Consider the following 23,586-nt stretch of genomic DNA (forward strand, 5'->3'; position numbering starts at 1 on the left):
GCCATTGGGGGATTTCTCGGACTAAGTCCCTGGCCCGCAGGCACATTTATTGGCCCGGTATTGATTCGGACATCACCCACATGGTTGCTGCATGTGGTCAGTGTGCTCAACAACTGGCTGCACCTTGTACAATGCCCTCTCCGTGGCCTGATCCAGCGCAGCCATGGGAACGGGTGCACGCTGACTTTGCCGGCCCCTTCCTCGATACTTATTGGCTACTGTTGATTGACGCCTTCTCGAAGTTTCCGTTTGTTGTTCGATGTCCGTCACCCACCACTGTGGTGACGACGTTGGCTTTGTCCAAAATCTTTGTGCTGGAAGGTCTTCCATCCACGATCATCACGGACAGTGGCCTTCAGTTCTCTTCGCAGGCCTTCCGTGATTTTTGTACTGGACAAGGGATTCATCATGTTACAGCACCGCCCTTCTGTCCGCAATCAAATGGGGAGGTCGAGCGCCTTGTCCGCACTTTCAGAAGCCAGATGAAAAAATTCCTTAGTGATTTTTCCACAGATGACGCTCTGCTGCAATTTCTGAGCTCTTATCGCTTCACGCCTCTGGGTGATCGCAGCCCTGCTGAACTCTTGCATGGCCGCCAACCGCGCACTCTGCTGCACCTGCTTCAACCTGTCAGGCCTTGTGCTGTGTCCCCTAGTGCAGGAAAATACTCGGTGGGCACCAACGTGTGGGCACGAGGGTATGGATCTCACCCTAAATGGATTCCAGGGGTGGTCAAGGCTCTTCGCGGCCGCCGGCTTTGTCAAATTACGTACGGACGATGGCATGGTTGTTCGCCATTACAACCAGATGCACCCATGAGTGGTGGCCACGCTGGTGCCACCGCCCCTTCCTTCACCTCCACCAGCCTGAGAAGCCAGTCCTGTCGCTGCTGCCGATCTACCGTACGCGTTGATGCAGCCGACGTTGCTACCGCTTCCGCGTACGCCGGAACCGGCCCCAGTCGCGACGCCACCTTCTCCGGGACCCATCTCGCTGGAGCACACCCCCAGGTCCACGACACCTATGGATGCTGCTCTGGAGTTTTCACCCATCATCTCGTCCAGGAGGCACGTTCCACACACGAGCTTCCGTCCTGGACATTTTCGACCATATTCTCGTGTGTCTCCGTGGGATCTTCTCAGGGCATCACAAGAGGCCGTGGATGTCTCCGCACTGTCATGTCTCCAAGGCAGTGAGTGTTTTTTTTTTCAAGGGGGGAAAAGTGTTGTGACAGTGCCACAACATTTAACAGTGCCGCCATGACAGTACGCGCAAATGGCGATAGAGGCGCTCCGCAACTTGGCTGAGCGCGGGAGCGCCACCTAGCTGCAAACGGCGCCGGCCGCATGTCAAGGCACGGCAGTCGAATGAGAGATACTGAGTTGTTATCATGTAACCGGCTTTTGTTTCTAAGTGAGTGTGTTTGAATATCCACGCAATTATTGGGGATTAAAGATTATAACACTCTCAAACTTAGATGGATTATTAGTAACAATTTTTATGAGTGAATAAATTTAATATGAGACTGTGGTTAATATTCCCAACTGTTTAAAGAGATATCTGCAAAATTTACATATGTGAACTCCACACATAATATTATTTACTTTCTTTTGCACAATTAATGTTTTTTGCCTAAATGAGGAGTTACCCCAGAATATCATCCCATCAAGTAAAAATGAAAAATATGCAAAATGTGTTAAATTACTGACTTTTATGCCTCCAAAGTTGGCAATTATTCTGATGACAAAAGTTGCTGAACCCAAATGCTGTAGCAGACCTACAGTTTAACTTTTCATCAATTTGCATGCCTAAGCACTTACAATTTTCTGCTCCGTATATTTTTTCTTGTTGCTATACAAGGTTAAGGGGACATTGTATGTGAAATCTGTTGAAATTTTACATTTTCTGTTTTCTACTCCATAATGTACTTTGGACTTTTCGGAACATTTTGGTATATAATGTATTAAAATCAGACAATTGTGAGATCTTCAAATAATATTTTGAATGTTGACGTGTGATTGTCAAATTTTGCAGCTACACAGGTGACAGTAGTAAGAGTAATAATATTATGGACAACTTCATTACTGATCTCTTGCTGTCTTTGTGGTGGTGAAGTTAAACTTTGCATGTTGTGTGGTACCGTGTGCCTAAAAATGTATTTGTTGGCCTTATGACTCTAAAGTTAGCAGTGTCTGATGCTGTAATAACTTTTAATGGTGGGAACTAAGAAAGACTTAAGGTTCTGGAGAAGTTAGGAGCAAGATTTGGACAGGACACAGCTGAAGGACTGCAGGAACTGGATGAGCTTCATGTACGTGAAGCAGAGTTAGCTGCTCAGCAAATGACAAAAGAAGCAAGAAAGAAAAGGAGGAGGCAATCACTGGTCTGTTGTGACACTTAAGAAGACACAGACATGGGCCAGGACAATTCTAATGCATAAAAGACACAGAAATGTAAGTCTGTATAAGAATTTGTAATTAAAAAAGTTTTAAACCTCAATATCTCTGAACTGCATTTTTTGCAATAAATGACCCATTTTCTAAAAAGTTCTAATGGTAGAGACATGAAATTTTCACAGCATTCCAAGTGTGAGATTCGACACATATTGAACTAGAATAATTGAAATATCCTGAGTTGTTTTGTTTTTATGTTCATTTATATAAAAATTCTATCAAAAAATTGAGTGTTTGGAAAGAAAAGAAGATATCCTGCCCTACAGTACAATTTTAGTTATAATTCTAGTTCAGTGTATCTAGAAAGGAGCATTCAATAACTATGGAAAATTGTAAGTTGGTGTCTTAAAAAGTTTCCAAGCTAATGGGTCACAAAATTCGATAATTTAACATTGGTGGCATTGTATCTCCTACATACAATGTCCCTTTAATAGGAGGTGGAATATGTTGAAATGCAATTTATCAAAGTTTAAAGCTAGCCCATTTGTTCAAAATCTTTCAGCAATTTTCACATCATTTACTACTTTCTCTACTGATGCTTCTTTGCTTTGCTTCACAAAAATGCCTGTATCATGAGTGGCCAGGATTAATTCTGCCTCCTGATTCAAATAAAATAGCAGATTGTTAACATAACACAAGGACACTAGGGCTTTTATGATCAAACACTGTAGCACTGGCATTCTAATTTCTCTCTACCCAGGTGTTGTGGTATCCCTCTTCAAGCACACTCATACAGTAGCTTGTAAGGGGATGGGGGGCTAGACTTGGGGGTATGGAGAATTTCTAATATTTTGAAAGATGAATGGCGAATTGTAAGATGCTGTTAAAAAGTTCCAGTTTTGACCCTTTTAAAAATATGTGTAATACCAACTTTTAAATCTTTTCTTGAAAGAAAGACTCCTAGCTACACAATATTTTTTCCTTTCACTGGCCCCCAGGTATGGACGCCCTTATCCCTCTTTGTATAATTCAAGCAGCCTATAGGGCAACTTTCTGTATTGTGTTTCTTAATTAAGAATTGGAAATGAAATGTAAATGAGCGTTTGGTGTCAATGGCCGGGGGCCCTTTGCGGGGCAGGTCCGGCTGCCTTTGTGCAGGTCTTATTACATTTGATGCCACATTGGGCGACCTGCACGCCAGATGGGGATGAAATGATGATGAAGACAATACAACACCCAGTACCTGTGTGGAGAAAATCTCCGACTCAGCCGGGAATTGAATCCGGGCCCATAGGACAGCAATCCATCATGCTGACCACTCAGCTGTCAGGGCAGACAATTAAGAATTAGGCCAGGCATTTGCTGAACAATATATTCCATAAAAACTTAACCTCTCTAATAGAGTATTGTGACTGACACAATCAATTGTCTTTGATGAATCACAGCACATGCCAATTGACAATATTTTATCATTTAAAGATTTTGTTATGTGCTCCATAAATGATAAATAGCTGACTCAGTATAACGGCTGTTTTGGAATCCAAACTGTGATTGGCTAAGTATCCCATTACCACACAGGTGGATGACAACTGTGGAGTACATTACAGCCCCAAAAATTTTAGAAAATAACATAAGGAGTGACACTGGGTGGTTATCGACATCTGTGGAGACATCTCTTTTTACAGAGAGGCCTGAGAAAACACCCTGAGTTAATACTGCATTACATTGACTATGAATATTACATATTATAGGGCCACAACTTTTTAGTGGCTTATTGGAAATATTATCCATCCCTCTTCAACTTTTAGTTTTTAAAGACATGATAATATTACTTATGTCAGCTGGGGATGTGAGATTAATTTGCGTTTCACTAAAAGTCCTGTATGTTGCTTCTTCAATGTTCTGCTTTTCTTTCTCTTCTGAACTATTTGCACCAATTTTGTAGCCTGTTTTTAAAAAGTAATTGTTAAAAATATCTGATACACATAAACTGTCTTTTACGATACTCCCATTCCCTGTAACAGAAATCATGCCATCTTCTATGGCTTCTTTCCCTGTCTCTTCTTTAACGATATTCCATATTGTCAGTTTTGACAAAATGTGCATACTCCTAGATATTTTTACAACTTTTACAAATATGTTACTATAGTATGTATAATAAGAAAGTATTTCTAGGTCATTACTTGTTCTGCTTATTTTGTTCAAGTCCGTTTTTCACTGTGAATAGACTCTGATACCTGAAGTGATCGAAGGTTTCTTTGATTAATTGTTATTATTCGATTTAATTGTATTTTTAAGAAAACTACTTTCAAAACTGGATACAAACTCATTATGAAATATGTTGAATTTAGAGTTAGCATTAGACTCATTAAGCACTTCACCCCATTTAACCTTTTTTAAGCTTTCTTTCAAATCTTCCAAAGTTTTATCATTAATCAGCCTCACTCTTTTCTTAGAGTCTTTCCTAACTGTCTCATAATTTGACTGGACATCTAACAAGCTGAAAACTCCAAGCATTTCTTTTAAAAATTTGGTATGATGTACAACAGTATGTGTAGATATGTAGTACAAAAGCCATGTTCAGTGAAAAAAAAGAGTCGATTTTGAACACGATTGTCAGCTAACAGACTATATCTTTCTTAATAAATCATCTGTGTCATCAATAATTTTAGGCGTTATTACTACTGAGAATATTTTGTAACTTAACCAAGGCTTTTGTGGGAGGCCATGATGTCCTCATGCATCAGTTAAAATACTATGGAGTAGTTGACACCACAAAGTCATCTTACCTGTGTCAAAAGAAAAGTACTGAAATATCTGAAAATACCAACACACTATTCAAGGGAAATAGATTACAATAAATTTTTGACAATACGTAGTACATAAAGTTCAGTTCCTCTGACACAACAGTCTATTCAAACATGTAATTTCAAGGAGCAGATTATGTCCAGTTTTTGGGACTTCAAACAAATAACATAAATAGAAAAACTTGCATCCTTGACGTAATGAAGTACTTTGGTTCAAGTTTATTAGTATTGCCATAATTGCAGCTACAACTGACTTAAAAATGAGGATATTAATTTATTCTGCATATTTCCATTCACTAATGAGCTTCTGAATAATTATTGAAGTGACTTTACATAACAAAGATAACATTTTCAGTCTACAGAAGAATGTGAATTATATCTTGTGTTAATTGTGGATGTATGTGCAGAGACATCTTACAAAAATATGACATTTTTACAACTATTTCACAGTAAATACAATAACAAACATTTTTTACTGTCAGTGGTATCTCAGTTTTCCCGTGCAGTGACTATAACACTGAGACTAAAAGACCACTTCTGAAAAAGGCTTAAAAGTGTCTATCATCAATACAAAAGGAAGTAATATGTGTGGGTATACATATATTCAACAACCTACCATAACGTAATAAATGTCTTGTGCTACTATAATGGAGTTATGTTTGGAATGCTTTAAAGAATTGTTTATTGGCTGTCTCCTCCTACTTCAATGATCACTGTTTCCACAGTGATTCTTAGAACTAATGCATCTGATTATATGTGATATTAAATTTGTGATATTATAATATTTCTCAATTTTAAGTTGTTATATTGTATTGCACTTCATTAAAAAAATACATCTTTGAATTCATTCCATGTCTCACAGACTTTTTATCCCATGATTCAAAGAATATGAGTCATCTAATGTAGATTATAATTCCAGTATGTTCTGGTAACCTAAAGGAACTTATATGTTGTGTTGATCTGTGATTTTCATACGTTGCTGAAAATAATTTATGTTGGTTGGGTACTACATATGCAATTGAAATTTTGCAATGGAATTTGTATACGACTATTTGAGAGATACTGTTATATAAGCAATTAATAACTCAACGTATTACCGCAAACTCATTCCTGTACTGCAAAAGTTTTGTTACTTCTTACAGCCTCTCTTGAGAATGTGAGTTCACAGAACGATAAGGTCTGCATTTAGGAAAGCGACAACTTTTTTTATTTTATTATTTTGGTCTTAACACAGGACCAAATACAAAATTAATCTTTTTTGAGCAGGTGTTTGGTATTCTCAGTGTGTTATATTATGCCTAGGAAGTAGTTACATGAAAGATTTGCATGCATTTTATGATGGTATTAACTTACCTGTAGCTGTCCTTCACATTGTGAATTAAGATCATTAATAACTGATACAGCAGTAGTTCAAGAATGGATTAATAGGGACTTAATTTACTGCCCATCTGCTCTGAATATAGTGCTACATATATCCCTGCATCAAATAGGGGAGTCCATTGTTATTCTTAAATAGAGTCATTTTACAAATGCTATCCTTGCAGTATATTTTAATGTGTCAGAAAATACTCTAGTATTCAGTGATTGGATACAAGACAGCACAGTAAAATACAGTACTCACTAAGTAATTGTAATTTATGGAGGTATTCCCTATAACCAGGTGACAGGGAATGTCCTAATAATGGAATCAAAGTGGTTAGCTGCACATAAATTTTATTCATGAAGTGCAATATAATAGCATGTCCACAACTTATCATAGCTCAGAATGCACAGAAGTCTTTGGCTAGTCCACAGATGTTCCTTTCCTCACTTGCCAGTGATCTCGCTTCCCAGTGATGCGGGTCACAGTCGCTGTCTCTATATCTTAATCAAAATTCTATCTCAACCAGATGAGCTAGAGTTTTTTTCATTTTCTTTTTGAAGACTTACTCTACCAGCAATTAATTTTACTCATGTATTTGTAACAGTGTGTCTCAGCTGAAGTCTTGCAAATCTAGTGAATACATATACAACATATTTGTATGAATGATCAGTATGTATCCTTACTTTGTCTGCCTCAAAGAAAAAGATATTGTATTGCTGCTTGTAGACTGTTTAGACATGTCAACTACCAAATTAATGAAACATCCACACTTCCTCCTAGGCCAGTTACCAGAAAACTGTGTGTGTGTGTGTGTGTGTGTGTGTGTGTGTGTGTGTGAAAGAAAGAGAGGGAGAGAGTAAGTGAGAGTGTTTATGTATGTATAAGTGCACACAAACTGCTGCACTTTTCTTGTTTGAGTTAATATTATTATTTTAGACACATCTGTTCTGTTTCTATACTTCCCAAATATTTTTTTACTAGGCACAACACATATTATTGTTTGAGGAAGTATCAAGCAAAAATATAATCTAAATGTAAATATTTTTATAAGTCACTAAAATGATGTGTTAGCATGTACTTTATGTTCACCAATAAATTAAAATACTTTAGTTTGATTACTGGTTTTCTTAAGTATTTTCATATATTTACAGCAAGAGAAGAGGAGAATTTTGTTCCTTTACAATGAAACACTGAAGACTAGAGCTGGCATTCTACAACACATGAAAGCTACCATTAAACATCAAGCAAGAATAAAACAAATGGAGGTATGAAGGAAGATACTAAGGAATAAAATTGAATAAACTGCCCACCAATAATGTATCACAGTTTAATCCATAACTGATGATACAACTCTGTTGTCATCTTATTGTTATAGTGGAATTCTAGGACAGAACAAAAATAATTATTGAGGAACAAACTACTATTCATTTTAAGATCTAATTGATGAATGGCAGATAGTGACATAAAAAACAAATGAATACATTCAGTCAGGAAAAATAATAAATTATGAGACTGCCAAGTACTTTCAGCAGGCAAATCTTTAGTACTACTGACAGACATATATAAAAGGAAAAGTAATGTACTACCTAACTTTCAGAAGTAATAGTTTCTTCACCGGGGAGGCGCAAAATCTTTAGTACTACTGACAGACATATATAAAAGGAAAAGTAATGTACTACCTAACTTTCAGAAGTAATAGTTCCTTCACCAGGGAGGTGAGAGGAGTGGGTTGGGGAAGGTTAAAAATGAAGGCAGGTCACTCAAGACCCAGGATGAGTGAGGTCCACATGTAGTGTGTCACATCTGCCTTCCTAGAAGTCCAAGACACAAAAACATATTTGTTTCTTTTATATACTGCCTACTCTGCAAGAACAATATATCCACAGTGTGGGGATCACATACATCCATTCCCAGTATTCCATGTGAGAAGTGAGAAATTATTGCACATTCAATGTACTATCACTTTGTTTCTAAGGTGAGCAGTGCTTTTTCCTCTCAGTACATGTGTTTATCATAGTTATTGTGGGGTTGCCTCATGCAAAATTTTGAAATGGTAGAATTATAAACTATTTTTATATCATATTGCCTTTCTTTAAAAAATCGCCACTGGACATTAATTGTTAATATTGTGAATATTCTTCATTTACACCATTCTGGAGACAAGTTCAGCTTTAGGAATACTGACAGTGTAGGGTGTACCAGTTTTCTTTTGTATTTAACACTATAGTGGTGGCAGTGATCAAAATGACCCTTGTCATACTTTTTCCATCCTTGTTATATTGAATTTATTTACTGCATTATGAAATCACATGAATTTTCTGAATTTTTTCTCTTCTTTATAATGATCCATTGGAATTTATGAATTATTTATATTTTCTTTTGACATTTCATTCGATATACCTAGAGTAGTGAATAGGGTCAAATTGACCCCACTGTAAGTACTCTTCTGTATATATGTAAATTATCCAACAATGAAGTGACCAAAGGCAGCAGTCATGCAAAGCAGTTGCTGCTCATTTTTGCAACTTGGCACATGTAAACTCCAATCTACCACTGTTTATATCACAGCATTCAGGTAACAGTCTTTGTCCAAGAGACACATTTTGGACCTTGTATCGTCAGCATGGACTTTCTGATGAAGAAGTGTTACACCTCTTAGAGAATTCTGAAGTTGAATTGGAAATTGACTTCACTGATAAAGATGACAATTATGTACCTGAGACAAGTGAAGATGAAGACATTGTGAACCGGGAATGATTTGTGGAAAAGGATTCATATGCTGATCTATGTCAATCATCACCTCTCTCTTCACAGCAAGTGCAGTTGGAAGCATCCACAAAGATAGTTTCTAGGGATGAAACTGTGTGGAAAATTGCCAAGTTTTCATCTTCTGGAAGAAAGTTGGCTGTGAATTCTCTGAAGGAGAGAGGAGGTCCCAATGCTTACACTTGCCAACGAATAAACGACTCTGTCACCAGTGCTTTCTGTCTTATTTTTGACAAAGCAATGCTACTTCTCATGAATAAATACACAGTATCAAATGTTTGTAAAGTACTAAAAAGCAATTCCTGGATTGTGTCACTTGAGGAGCTGGAGAAACTGATACAGAGGGTGTCATTTGCACAAAATGTATGTCTGGATGATCTCTGTGGAGTGTTTATTAGTGGCTGTAGACTGCTGTATTTAGCTAGTGTAGCAATGTTTTGACTGCTTTGGCAACATCTGTTCTACATCTATTACTCCTTGCAGCTATAGCTAACACTGCTGCCTTAACACTCCTTTATTAGATTGGCGTTGAGATTCAGCCTTTCCACTCTTGTGAATTATCTCAGGGTCCAGGTATGTCTCCCAAGCATTGCACTTCTTTCTTCTGTGCAGATTTCTATAAGTTAAGTGGCTAACAAAACAAAACACTGCTTCTCTACTTAAATGAAGTGTAGGTTGGTTCAATTAACTCTACATATTGTCACAAACTGATAAACACTTAAACGTTACATGGGAACCAACTAATATTAATGTCTCAAAGATGTGTTGTTAACATACTATGAACTCTCATTGACATTCTGTCTGTGAATAGTATGTAACAACATTCACTTATATACATCATATTTGTCTTCCTTGGTGGTGGTCATCTTCCATGGTACCAGAGCTCCTTTATTCCTTCTTGCTCCAAGAAGATTACAAATGCTTTCCAGAAGGTAGACTCCTCACCTGTTGAGTAATACTTTCCCACAGTATGTGGCTTGATGTTTGCAAATTAATTATGATCATGGACATCTTTACTCTGAGCTCTATCTTTGATGTATTTGATACATGCCTTTCCATGAATGGTATGGATCTCTACATCTGGTCACACTGTTGGGGGCCTACTTTTATGAAGGCCATTTTGACAAGGGACGGGTTTCAGGAGCTTCTCAGATTTCTTCATTTTGGTGAAAAATAAACCTGAGCTGAATGCCTGGCATTCAATAAATCACTCTTGTATCTGGAATTTGGAGAGAGTTCACTGAAAACAGTATTTGTTCTTACCACCATGGAGAAAATATGACCACTGATGAGCAACTATTGCCAAGAAAAACAGGATGCAAGTTCACTCAATTCATGTCTAACAAACCAAACAAGTATGCTCTCAAATTCTGGTTGGCTGTCAATGTAACGACAAAGTAAATACGTAATTCTTCTCAATACCTTGGCAAAGAGGACACACATAGAGAGAAGCAACAACTTTGAGAGTACATCATCTGTGTTTCATGGAGCCATTTGTAAATCAAGGAAGAAATGTGACAGTAGACAACTTCTTTACATCTCTTCAGCTTGTTAAGAAACTCAAAGAAAAGAAAACTTCATTAGTTGGTACAGTGAACAAGATCTGTTGTGAAATCCCTTATGAAGTAAGGAAGCCCAATTCTGAAATACACTTCACCATCATCCTGAATCATAGTGGCAACACAGACTGCACCATGACTCTATACCAAGGAAAGAAGAATAAAAATGTGATTCTTCTGAGTACACTGCATGCTAAAGCAGCAATAAGCAAGGGAGGAAAAAAAAACCTGAAACCATAACATTCTACAATGCAACAAAGTGTGGGGTGGATACGGTTGACCAAATGGTCTGTAATTATACCACAAAAGTTGCATGTAGGAGATGGCCAACTCATGTCTTCTACAACATCTTGAACAAGGTTGGCAATAAATGCATGAGTCATTTAAAAATAGTAATGAAGAAGAAAATGGAAAGGAACATGTTTATACTTCAGCTGGCAAATAAACTCAAGGGAATGATAGAGCAAGAACATCAGGCAAAGGAAGAGGATACAGGACCAAAATCACCTAGAAAGCGGAGGAAGTGCTATATCAGACTGTGCAAAGGCAGCAAGACCAATGGCACCTGTGTAAAGTGCCACAAAGCCATGTGCAGAAAATGTTCATGTAAAACAGAAATCACCTGTGCTATGTGTCTATCAGATTCCAGTGTCTTGAACAAAAAGTAAAACAAAGCCACGTGTAGAACACAAGCAAGTGTATATTGACCATGTATACTAAATGTGTCTAGGAGGGTGTACAAATTTAATTATATAGTTACATGTTCCATGGATCATTTTGCGTGATAGTAATGATGTGGAGAGAGTCATTTTACATTCACATTGCAAATTAATTTGTACATACTGTTAAATTTGGAACATTTCTATGTTTATTTTTTCTAAAGGAAAAAAAGATATACAGATGTGAGTTAATAATTCCTACCCACCACTGTTACAAGGCATGTTTTTTAAGTAAGTACCATTTTGAAATTAAAACAAGACATGCTAAGACATCTCAATAATTTTATTTTTACATGAAAGCCTGTACCTTAATCTATTTTTCTACATAATTTCCGTCAATATTGAGGCACTTGTCATAACGTTGTACCAGTTTTTGAATACCCTCCTCATAGAAGTCTGCCACCTGACTTGTTAACCACTGCATCACCACTGTTTTGACTTCATCATCGTCTTGAAGCTGCTGACCTCTCAGGTGTTTCTTCAAGTGCAGGAACAGATAGTAGTCACTGGGTGTAAGATCATGGCTGTACGGAGGATGGTAGTGTCAGTGTCGACCTAACTGCAGTCTGCTTCACGTCTGCTGTGCAGCGAGCTACCTTAATTTAAGTATTAATTGTATTTTTCTTACTTGTCACTTCTTCTTCTGTGTGTTTTTGCTTTTAGGAAGCTTTAATTGTCAAGTGCTAGTAATAGTGTTCCATAGATTTCGTGTTTGTTTTGAATACAGTCAGAGAGCGTCCCTTTAGTCAACCATAGTGCCAGTAGTGCTAGTGTTTGTTCAATGCAGTCCAGAGACAGGTAGTGCTATTTTAATTGTTTTCTACAAGAAGTGGCTAGCAGTCACAGTTTAGTCAACAATCAGCCGCCTTTAGTGAATTAGCAGTCTAGTTGAAAGTTGATTAACTCTCTACAGTAAATTGATTTCTTAGGATGGATAGGATGTGTGACTGCTGTGTACGGACGCAGGAGGAGCTGGCCACTGTTCGCGAACACCTGAGCGTGTTGATGGCCACGGTCAGCCGTCTTCAGGCTGCTGCCTCAGAGTGTAGCGGCAGTGGGGAGTCTGGTGCGTCACATGGTACACCCCAGGTGTTACATGCTTCACCCACTGTCCCTGCTGTCAGGACATCTTCGCGGGTATGGGGCGCAGTTGGGCTACCCTCTCCCCAAGGGGAGTGGCGGGTTCAGCGGCGTTCGCGGCGCACGAGGCGGAGGGTAAATGTGGAGGCTGGCCGTGTGGCATCGCCCGCTCTGCCTGTGAGTGGACATGTGGCTGCTCTTTCAGCAAGGTCCGTGCAGGCACACGGGGGGAAGGGTTTATTAGTTATTGGGAGCTCCAACGTTAGGCGGGTGATGGAGCCCCTTAGGAAAATAGCGGAAAGGTCGGGGAAGAAGGCCAGTGTTCACTTTGTCTGCTTGCTGGGGGGTCTCATCCGAGATGTGGAGGAGGCCCTGCCGGCGGCGATAGAGAGCACTGGGTGCACCCGACTGCAAATTGTTGCTCATGTCGGCACCAATGACTCCTGCCATCTGGGTTCAGAAGTCATCCTCAGTTCGTACAGGCGGTTGGCGGAATTGGTGAAGGCGGAAAGCCTTGCTCACGGGGTGGAATCAGAGCTAACTATTTGTAGTATCGTTCCCAGAACCGATCGCAGTCCTCTGGTTTTGAGCCGAGTGGAAGGCTTAAACCAGAGGCTCAGACGATTCTGAGGAGATCTGGGGTGCAAATTTCTTGACCTCCACTATCGGGTGGAGAAATGTAGGGTCCCCCTGAATAGGTCAGGCGTGCACTACATGCAGGAAGCAGCTACAAGGGTAGCGGAGTACATGTGGAGTGCACATGGGGGTTTTTTAGGTTAGAGTATTCCCTCCCTAGGCCCGACAAGATGCCTCCTGAGACGTGGCAAGGTAGGAGTAGGCAAAATGCAACAGGGAATAACAATATTAATGCGCTAATAGAAACTGCAGGAGCGTCTATAGAAAGGTCCCAGAACTGCTCTCATTAATAAACGGTCACAATGCCCGTATAGTACTAGGGACAGAAAGTTGGCTCAAACCAGACGTAAACAGTAATGAAATCCTAAACTCAGATTGGAATGTATACCGCAGAGACAGGCTGGACAGTGAAGGGGGAGGCATGTTTATAGCGATAAGAAGTGCAATAGTATCGAAGGAAATTGACGGAGATCCGAAATGTGAAATAAGTTGGGTGAAGGTCACGGTTAAAGCAGGCTCAGACATGGTAATTGGATGTCTCTATAGGCCCCCTGGCTCAGCAGCTGTTGTGGCTGAGCACCTGAAGGATAATTTAGAAAATATTTCGAGTGGATTTCCCCACCATGTTATAGTTCTGGGTGGAGATTTTAATTTGCCGGATATAGACTGGGAGACTCAAATGTTCATAACGGGTGGCAGGGACAAAGAATCCAGTGAAATGTTTTAAAGTGCTTTATCTGAAAACTACCTTGAGCAGTTAAACAGAGAACTGACTTGTGGCGATAACATATTAGACCTTCTGGTGACAAACAGACCCGAACTATTTGAAACAGTTAACACAGAACAGGGAATCAGCGATCATAAAGTGGTTATGGCATCGATGATTTCAGCCGTAAATAGAAATATTAAAAAAGGTAGGAAGATTTTTCTGTTTAGCTAAAGTGACAAAAAGCAGATTACAGAGTACCTGACAGCTCAACACAAAAGTTTTGTCTCAAGTACAGATAGTGTTGAGGATCAGTGGACAAAGTTCAAAACCATCGTACAATATGCGTTAGATGAGTATGTGCCAAGCAAGATCATAAGAGATGGAAAAGAGCCACCGTGGTACAACAACCAAGTTAGAAAACTGCTGCGGAAGCAAAAGGAACTTCACAGCAAACATAAACATAGCCAAAGCCTTGCAGACAAACAAAAACTACACGAAGTGAAATGTAGTGTGAGGAGGGCTATGCGAGAGGCGTTCAATGAATTCGAAAGTAAAGTTCTATGTACTGACATGGCAGAAAATCCTAAAAAATGTTTGGTCTTATGTCAAAGCGGTAGGTGGAACAAAACAATATGTCCAGACACTCTGTGACCAAAATGGTACTGAAACAGAAGATGACAGACTATAGGCCGAAATACTAAATGTCTTTTTCCAAAGCTGTTTCACAGAGGAAGACTGTACTGTAGTTCCTTAGCTAGACTGTCGTACAGATGACAAAATGGTAGCTATCAAAATAGATGACAGAGGGATAGAGATACAATTAAAATCGCTCAAAAGAGGAAAGGCCGCTGTACCTAATGGGATACAAGTTCGATTTTACACAGAGTACGCGAAGGAACTTGCCCCCCTTCTTGCAGCAGTGTACCGTAGGTCTCTAGAAGAGCGTAGCATTCCAAAGGATTGGGAAAGGGCACAGGTCATCCCCGTTTTCGAGAAGGGACGTCGAACAGATGTGCAAAACTATAGACCTATATCTCTAATGTCAATCAGTTGTACAATTTTGGAACACGTGTTATGTTCGAATATAATGACTTTTCTGGAGACTAGAAATCTACTCTGTAGGAATCAGCATGGGTTTCGAAAAAGAAGGTCATGTGAAACCCAGCTCGCGCTATTCGTCCACGAGACTCAGGGGGCCATAGACACAGGTTCACAGGTAGATGCCGTGTTTCTTGACTTCCGCAAGGCATTTGATACAGTTCCCCACAGTCGTTTAATGAACAAAGTAAGAGCATATGGACTATCAAACCAATTGTGTGATTGGATTGAAGAGCTCCTAGATAACAGAACGCAACATGTCATTCTCAATGGAGAGAAGTCATCCGAAGTAAGAGTGATTTCAGGTGTGCCGCAGGGGAGTGTCACAGGACCATTGCTATTCACAATATACATAAATGACCTTGTGGATGACATCGGAAGTTCACTGAGGCTTTTTGCAGATGATGCTGTGGTGTATTGAGAGGTTGTAACAGTGGAAAATTGTACTGAAATGCAGGAGGATCCACAGCGAATTGACGGATGGTGCAGGGATTGGCAATTCAATCTCAATGTAGACAAGTGTAATGTGCTGCGAATACATAGAAAGATAGATCCCTTATCATTTAGCTACAAAATAGCAGGTCAGCAACTGGAAGCAGTTAATTCCATAAATTATCTAGGAGTACACATTAGGAGTGATTTAAAATGGAATGATCATATAAAGTTGATCGTCGGTAAAGCAGATACCAGACTGAGATTCATTGGAAGAATCCTAAGGAAATCCAATCCGAAAACAAAGAAAGTAGGTTACAGTATGCTTGTTCGCCCACTGCTTGAATACCGCTCAGCAGTGTGGGATCCGTACCAGATAGGATTGATAGAAGAGATAGAGAAGATCCAACGGAGAGCAGCATGCTTCGTTACAGGATCATTTAGTAATCATGAAAGCGTTACGGAGGTGATAGATAAACTCCAGTGGAAGACTCTGCAGGAGAGGCGCTCAGTAGCTCGGTACGGGCTTTTGTTAAAGTTTTGAGAACATACCTTCACCGAAGAGTCAAGCAGTATATTGCTCCCTCCTACGTATATCTCGTGAAGAGACCATGAGGATAAAATCAGAGAGATTAGAGCCCACACAGAAGCAAACCGACAATCCTTCTTTCCACGAACAATACGAGACTGGAATAGAAGGGAGAACCGATAGAGGTACTCAGGGTACCCTCCGCCACACACCGTCAGGTGGCTTGCGGAGTATGGATGTAGATGTAGATGGTCTAGAGTTTCCCATCGAAAATATGTGATGAGATCTTTGGTCTGATTCACCACATGCGGACAGGCATTGTCTTGCAGCAAAACAGTGCCCTTGCTCAACTTGCCACATCTTTTGTTCTGAATTGAATGGCACAGATTGTGCAATGTCTTGCAATAAGCTGCTGCATTGATTGACCCATTATGAGGCAGAAATTCCACAAGCAATGCTCCTTTTCTTTCCCAGAAAACTGTGCACATAATTTTCCGGGCAGAAATTGTTTGCTTAAACTTCACTTTTCTGGGTGAATCTGCATGCTGCCATTCCATGGACTGCTGCTTTGATTCTGGTGTGACATAGGCCACCCATGTTTCATTGCCCGTAACAATTTGGCTTAAGAAATCAGCACTGTCCTTGTAGTACTGCTCAAGGAAAGTCAATGCACTGTCTAAACGTTTGGTTTTGTGCACATCTGTCAACATTTTCGGTACCAAACGTGTGCACAATTTTCGGTAATTCAAGTGCTCGATCACAATGCCATACAAAACACTATGAGAAACATTAGGAAAGTCATCCCGCAAGGAGAAAATCATAAAGCGTCTGTTTTCTCTCACCTTATTGTCCACTACCTGCACCAAACTTTCATTAACGACTGAAGGATGGCCACTCCGTTGTTCATAATGCACATTTGTGTGGACATCTTTAAATGCCCTCACCCACTCTCTTACCATTCCATCACTCATAATTTTTTCTCCATAAACTGCACCGATCTCACGATGAATATCAATTGCTTTTAGGCCTTTAGCACTAAGAAATCTTATAACAGCCCGTACTTTACTGTCGGCGGGACTCACGATTATCAGAGGCATCTTAAACACTCAGTAGACAATGTAAAGAAGGAAGAATCAGACTGTAATGGCGTCAGTGCATAGATTAAGGTACAGGCTTTCACGTAAAAATAAAATTATTGAGATATCTTAGCACGACTTTTTTTTTTTTAAATTTCAAAATGGTACTTATTTAAAAAACACACCTCATACAATAATAGTAATTCTGCTATGGAATAGAAGTAGTTGTTGTGAAACTTTCTCAGTTTGTTATCAAATTTTACTCTGCAGTCTGTCAAACATTTTATATCACTGGGTAAGTGATCAAAACCTTTTGTTGCAACATTAAGCACCCTTTTTTGTGCTAAAGACAACCTTAATGTGGAGCAATAAATGTCATTTTTCCTTCTGGTAGTGTAATTATGTACCTTATTGTACCTTTTGAACTTTAGTGGATTGTTAACAACAAACTTCGTGAGAGATAAACATATCTACATCTTCATCTACTTCTATACTCTGTGAGGTCCATGGCAGAGGGTATGTCTCATTGTACCAATTATAAGGGTTTCTTCCTGTTCCATTCACCTTTGGATTGAAAGAAGAATGATTGTCTAATGCCTCTGTGTGCAGTAATTATTCTAATCTTATCCTTATAATCCCTGTGTAAGCAATACATAGGGGGTTGTAATGTATCCCACATGTAATCATTTAAAGCAAGTTCTTGAAGCTTTGTTAATAGACTTTCTTGGGATAGTTTATATCTGTCTTCAAGAGTCTACCAATTCAATTCCTTCAGTATCTCTGTGACACCCTCCCATGGATTAAACAAACCTGTGACCATTCTTGCTGCCCTTCTCTGTATACATTCAGTATCCTTTGTTCATTCATTCATTCATTCATTCACACTCTTTGTCCCATAAATTCCATCATGACAATTCCAGTTATTGGTATATGTTAACAGGACAAAGCTACCCCATCTGGCAACTTCTGTGAAGTATATTAAAAATAAGTTACGACTGACACAGATCTATTCAAATTCATAATTTTTGTAATTATTCCTACATTACTGTATTTAAGTATGATGGAAGGAAAACAGTGGCTTTGAAACTGTTTTTCCTTCTATACTATGCAGCTGTTCTTTTTATTTAGTATTTTGAACGGAGGATTTATGTAACTTTACACACATCAGTATTCACTGTCTACACACTGGCAAAATCAGGATTTAACTATTACAAATACTGAAGGTGGGCAGATATTACATTATTGAGTTCAAGTATTGGAGAAGGAGTGGCTAATGAGATATTTTTTACTTAGTTTTTAAATATTTGAAGATTTTTCAGTTTCCTGCTTGCTGTCACCAGCAACCTGTCATTGACTTTGTAGGAATATTGATTTCTACGTGAGTCTTGAATGTCTCTGGCTGGCACACAGTGTACAATCTTAGGACAAAGAGAGAAGAGAAGCACTGTGTTTTGTACTACTTGTTTGATGCATACATATGTAAAGTTGCTATTGTGAATAAAGTGTACGTTCCATTACTGTGCCATGTATGATTGAAAGTAGTCCCCATTGTACTGTGGTTGACTTTTCCTACACTGGTGGCCCTGCATCTGTTATGAAATGCACACTAATTTGCTACTCTGTGTTAATCCAGTCCTCTGTATTATGTCATGACAATGTGGCCATTACACAATGCATTTCACATCACACCACTTCTGGATTACAGTGCCAACAGGGTTGCAGTGCAGAATGTGCAGTGTCATAATTGTGCAAATACAGTATTGAAAATTGAGTGCATTGATAATTTGCGCCTTGTGCCTACAGAGTATACTGGCCTAACTATGCCTTAACAGTGGCAACCAGCAACAAATTTGCTGCTGGACCTTGAGAACTATGTTACCACAGACAGTGCTTTTAATCTGCAAAGTTTGCAACATAATCATAATGCCACTTTCATGTCTTCCATGCTGCAAATTGGATACAAACAACTGCTTACCATGTTGTAACAACCAGTTGTGTGCCATGAGCAATCAGCAGAGATGTTGCCTCCTACATAGGTTGCCTCCTACATAGAACAATACTACAATTAGATCTTCAGCCTCACCCCAATAGGTTCAGGTCACATCTCAAACTACCAAAGTTCAACCCTACTCACCTGGCTCTGTCATTTGCAACAGTGGACAGCATTTTCAAACCAACTGGAATTTTAGATGAATCAAAGTACATTAACCTACTCTGCCATATGGCGGTACAAACTAAACTAATCAGTGACCTTATCCTGTTACCTCTGCATGCAACGAGTACATCACTTAAAAGACTATTCTCTTACAGAGACCTTCTCAAACCCCAGAACAACAGCTGCATGTGGCTATCTACAAACACTATTTCCATAAAAATGTGCCCTCACAATTGTGACATCACCTCTGCACAACTATGCACAACTACCAGTCATAACCGGACACTCCCCCCCCCCCCCCCCCCCCCAAAATCAGTCTTCTGGTTTGATGAGGCTCAGCATGAATTCCTCTCCTGTGCCAGCCTCTTTATCTCAGAGTAGCACTTGCAACCTACATTCTCAATTATTTGCTGGATGTATTCCAATCTTTGTCTTCTTCTACAGTTTTTGCCCACTACAGTTCTCTCTAGTACCGTGGAAGTCATTCCCTGATGTCTTAATAGATTTCCTATAATACTGTCCCTTGTCCTTCTCAGCATTTTCCACATATTCCTTTCCTCTCTGATTCTGTGCAGAACCTCCTCATTCCTTACCTTATCAGTTCACCTAATTTTCAACATTCGTCTGTAGCACCATATCTCAAATGCTTCAAATCTTTTCTATTCTGGTTTTCCCACACAGTCCACATTTTTTCCTCAAATTAAGGCCTATATTTGATACTAGCAGACTTCTCTTGGCCACAAATGCCCTTTTTTTCCAGGGCTAGTTTGCTTTTGATGTCCTCCTTCTCCATCTACAATTGGTTATTTTACTGCCCAGGTAGAAGAATTCCTTAACTTCATCTATTTCACAATCATCAATCCTGATGTTAAGTTTCTCACTGTTCTCATTTCTGCTACTGTTCATTGCTTCCATCTTTCTTCAATTTAGTCTCAATCCTTATTCTGTATTCATTATATTGTTCATTCCTTGTGTAATTCTTCTTCATTTTCTCTATGTCATCAGTGAATCATATCATTGATATCCTTACACCTCGAGTTTTAATTCCACTCCTGATACTTTCTTTTATTTCCATCATTGCTTCTTCAATGTACAGACTGAACAGTAGGAAGGAAAGACTACATCCAAGTCTTACACCCTTTTTAATCTGAGTGCCCGTCTCTCCCTATAGCTTACTCCTATTTTTCTCAGAATTACAAACCTCTTGAACTGTTTTACATTGCCAAATGCCTTTTCCAGATTGACAAATCCTATGAATGTGTCTTGATTTTTCTTTAGTCTTGCTTCCATTGCCAACCTCAAGGTCAGAACTGCCTCCCTGTTGCCTTTACCTTTTCTAAAGCGAAATTGATCATAATCTAGCACATCCTCAATTTTCTTTTCCATTCTTCTGTATGTTATTCTTGTCAGCAACTTGAATGCATGAGTGATAATTCTCACACTTGTCAGCTCTTGCAGTCTTCAGAATTGTATGGATAACTTTTCCCGAGAGTCAGATGGTATGTCGCCACACTTATACATTCTACACAGCAATGTGAATAGTCATTTTGTTGTCACTGCTCCCAATGATTTTAGAAATTCTGATGGAATGTTATATATCATTTCTGCCTTATTTGATCTCAAGTTCTCCAATGCTCTCTTAAATTCTGATTCTAATACTGGATCCCCTATCTCTTCTAAATATCCTCCTGTTTCTTCTTCTATCACATCAGAGAAGTTTTCCCTCTCGCAGAGGCCTTCAGTGTATTCTTTCCACATACCTGCTCTCTACTCTGCATTTAACAGTGGAATTCCCATTGCACTCTTAATGTTACCACCCTTGCTTTTAATGTCACCAAAGGTTGTTTTTACTTTTCTGTATGCTGAGTCAGTCCTTTCCACAATCGTTTCTTTTTTGATTTCTTCATGTTTTTGATGGAGCCATTTTGTATAAGTTTCCTGTACTTCCTGTTTATTTCATTCCTCAGTGATCTGTATTTCTGTATTCCTGAATTTCCCTAAACATTATTGTACTTTCTTCTTTCATCAATTGACTGAAATATTTCTTCTGTTACCCATGGTTTTTCACCATTGCCTTCTTTGTGCCTACGTTTTTCTTTCCAACTTCTGTGATTGCCTGTTTTAGAGATGTCCATTCCTCTTCAGCTGTACTGCTTACTCTGCTATTCCCTATTGCTGCATCTATAGGTTTCAAGAACTTCAAGTGTGTCTCATTATCCCTTAGCAACCCTATCACTGAACTATTCACTGTAACACACTCTTTGCCCTACCTTTCTATTCATAGCGAATCCTACTCTTTGTGTATTGATTCTTCCTGACTAATCTCATGAGCTTCAGCCTACTCACTACTACATTGTGATCTGAGTCTGTATCTACTCCTGGGTATGTCTTACAACCCAGTATCTGATTTTGGAATCTGACCATGATGTAATCTAACTGAAATCTTCCTGTATCACCCAGTCTTTTCCAAGTATACCTCCTATTGTGATTCATGAACAGAGTATTTGCTTTTACTAGCTGAAATTTATTACAGTACTCAATTAGTCTTTCTCCTCTCTCATTCTTGCCCCTATCCCATATGCTCCTGTAACCTTTTCTTCTGTTCCTTCCCCTACAGCTGCATTCCACTCCCCCATAACTATTAGACTTTTGTCTCCTTTTATTTACTGTATTACCCTTTCAATATCATCATATACTTTCTTTATCTGTTCATCTTGAACCTGCGACATCAGCATGTATATCTGAACTTCTGTTGTTGGTACTGGTTTGCTGTTGATTCTGACAAGAGCAACCCTATCACTGAACTATTCACTGTAACACACTCTTTGCCCTACCTTTCTATTCATAGCGAATCCTACTCCTGTTGTACCACTTTCTGCTGCTGTTGATATTGCCCTACATTCATCTGACCAGAAATCCTTGTCTTCTTTCCATTTCGCTTCACTGACCCCTATTATATCAAGACTGAACCTATGTATTTCCTTTTTTAGATTTTCTAGCTTCCCTACCACATTCAAGCTTCTGACATTCCATGCATTGACTCACAGAACATTGTCCTTTCATTAATTATTCAGTCTTTTTCTCATAGTAACCTTACCCCTGGCAGTCCCCTCCCAGAGATCGGAATGGGGTACTATTCCAGAATCTTTTGCTATTGGAGAGATCATCATGACACTTTTTCAATTTCAGGCCACATGTCCTTTGGATACATGTTGTGTGTCTTTCATGTAGTGGTTTCCATTGCCTTCTGCATCCTCATGCCATTGATCGTTGCTGATTTTCCTGCCTTTAATGGGCAGTTTCCCACCCCAATGACAAGAGAGCGCATTAAACCTCTGTCCACTCCTCCACCTTCTTTGACAAGGCCATTGGTAGAATGAAGGTGACTTCTTACACCAGAAGTATTTGGTTGCCAAAGCTGATTATTAATCAGAATTTAAGCAGTGGCTGGTTTTGAACTTGGGATCAAGGACATTTCAATTAGTAATCAAAGCTGGTATCCCTAGACCTCAGGTACTGTTACCAGTAGTCAAAGCCTCCTAGACATCAGGTACTGTTACCAACTGAGTTAAACTCACAATGATCACACACAAGTCTAAACCTCAAGAAAAACTACTTGCATGTCCTTGATGATATACTACCGGCAACTATTAAACAATACAGGGTTGGCTCTGGTGACTGACAGCATAGGGGAGTTATGTAGGAATTTTACAAAGGAGGATCAGGTAGTGATAGTGGGTAGAGCATTGAACAGTCTTGATGGAGATAGGGAATATGATGTAGACAGTCACCTGGTAAAGATATCTATTGAAACTGATAGCACTAATGTGCTTTTCGTGCAACTGTTTCAGCATCATGATCAGCCTCATCGTAATGCAGCTGTCAGGCGTGTTAACATGGAGCTGGAGAGGGTGCTGATGGTAGAAGGCATGGGTCACATTTCAGTGGTGCCAGTTGGATTTATCAGCAAATCAGGTTTCACTCGGCATGCCTGTACCTCAATGGGTATGGGAAGGAGAGGCTGACAAAGCTTATAGGTGACAGTGTCGTGGGTTCTGGTGGGATCACTCATGGAAAAATTCCTGTAGTAGTTGGTGTTAGAGGTGCACCTTTTTTAGATTGAAGTCAGCTGATAGGTATACCTACTTAAAGGAAGTCCCTCTAACTAAGGGCTTGCCCTTCAGAGGATTTCATGTTTCCAAGCAGAGAAGGAATTAGCATATTTCATCAAAATCTAAGAGGTATTAGAGATAAAATTAGTGAA

General features: G+C 39.4%; 1 protein-coding gene across 1 annotated transcript in view; it reads left to right on the forward strand.

Moving 5' to 3' along the window:
* LOC126088565 (protein sneaky) overlaps positions 1–23,586 on the forward strand; it is a 371,958-nt gene that overhangs the window by 261,979 nt on the left and 86,393 nt on the right. The window contains exon 13 of the mRNA XM_049906792.1: positions 7,715–7,828. Within this exon, the coding sequence (XP_049762749.1) occupies positions 7,715–7,828 (114 nt within the window). The remainder of the gene's footprint in view (positions 1–7,714; positions 7,829–23,586) is intronic.

This window comes from Schistocerca cancellata, chromosome 1 (genome assembly GCF_023864275.1).
Source record: "Schistocerca cancellata isolate TAMUIC-IGC-003103 chromosome 1, iqSchCanc2.1, whole genome shotgun sequence".
Taxonomy (NCBI): domain Eukaryota; kingdom Metazoa; phylum Arthropoda; class Insecta; order Orthoptera; family Acrididae; genus Schistocerca; species Schistocerca cancellata.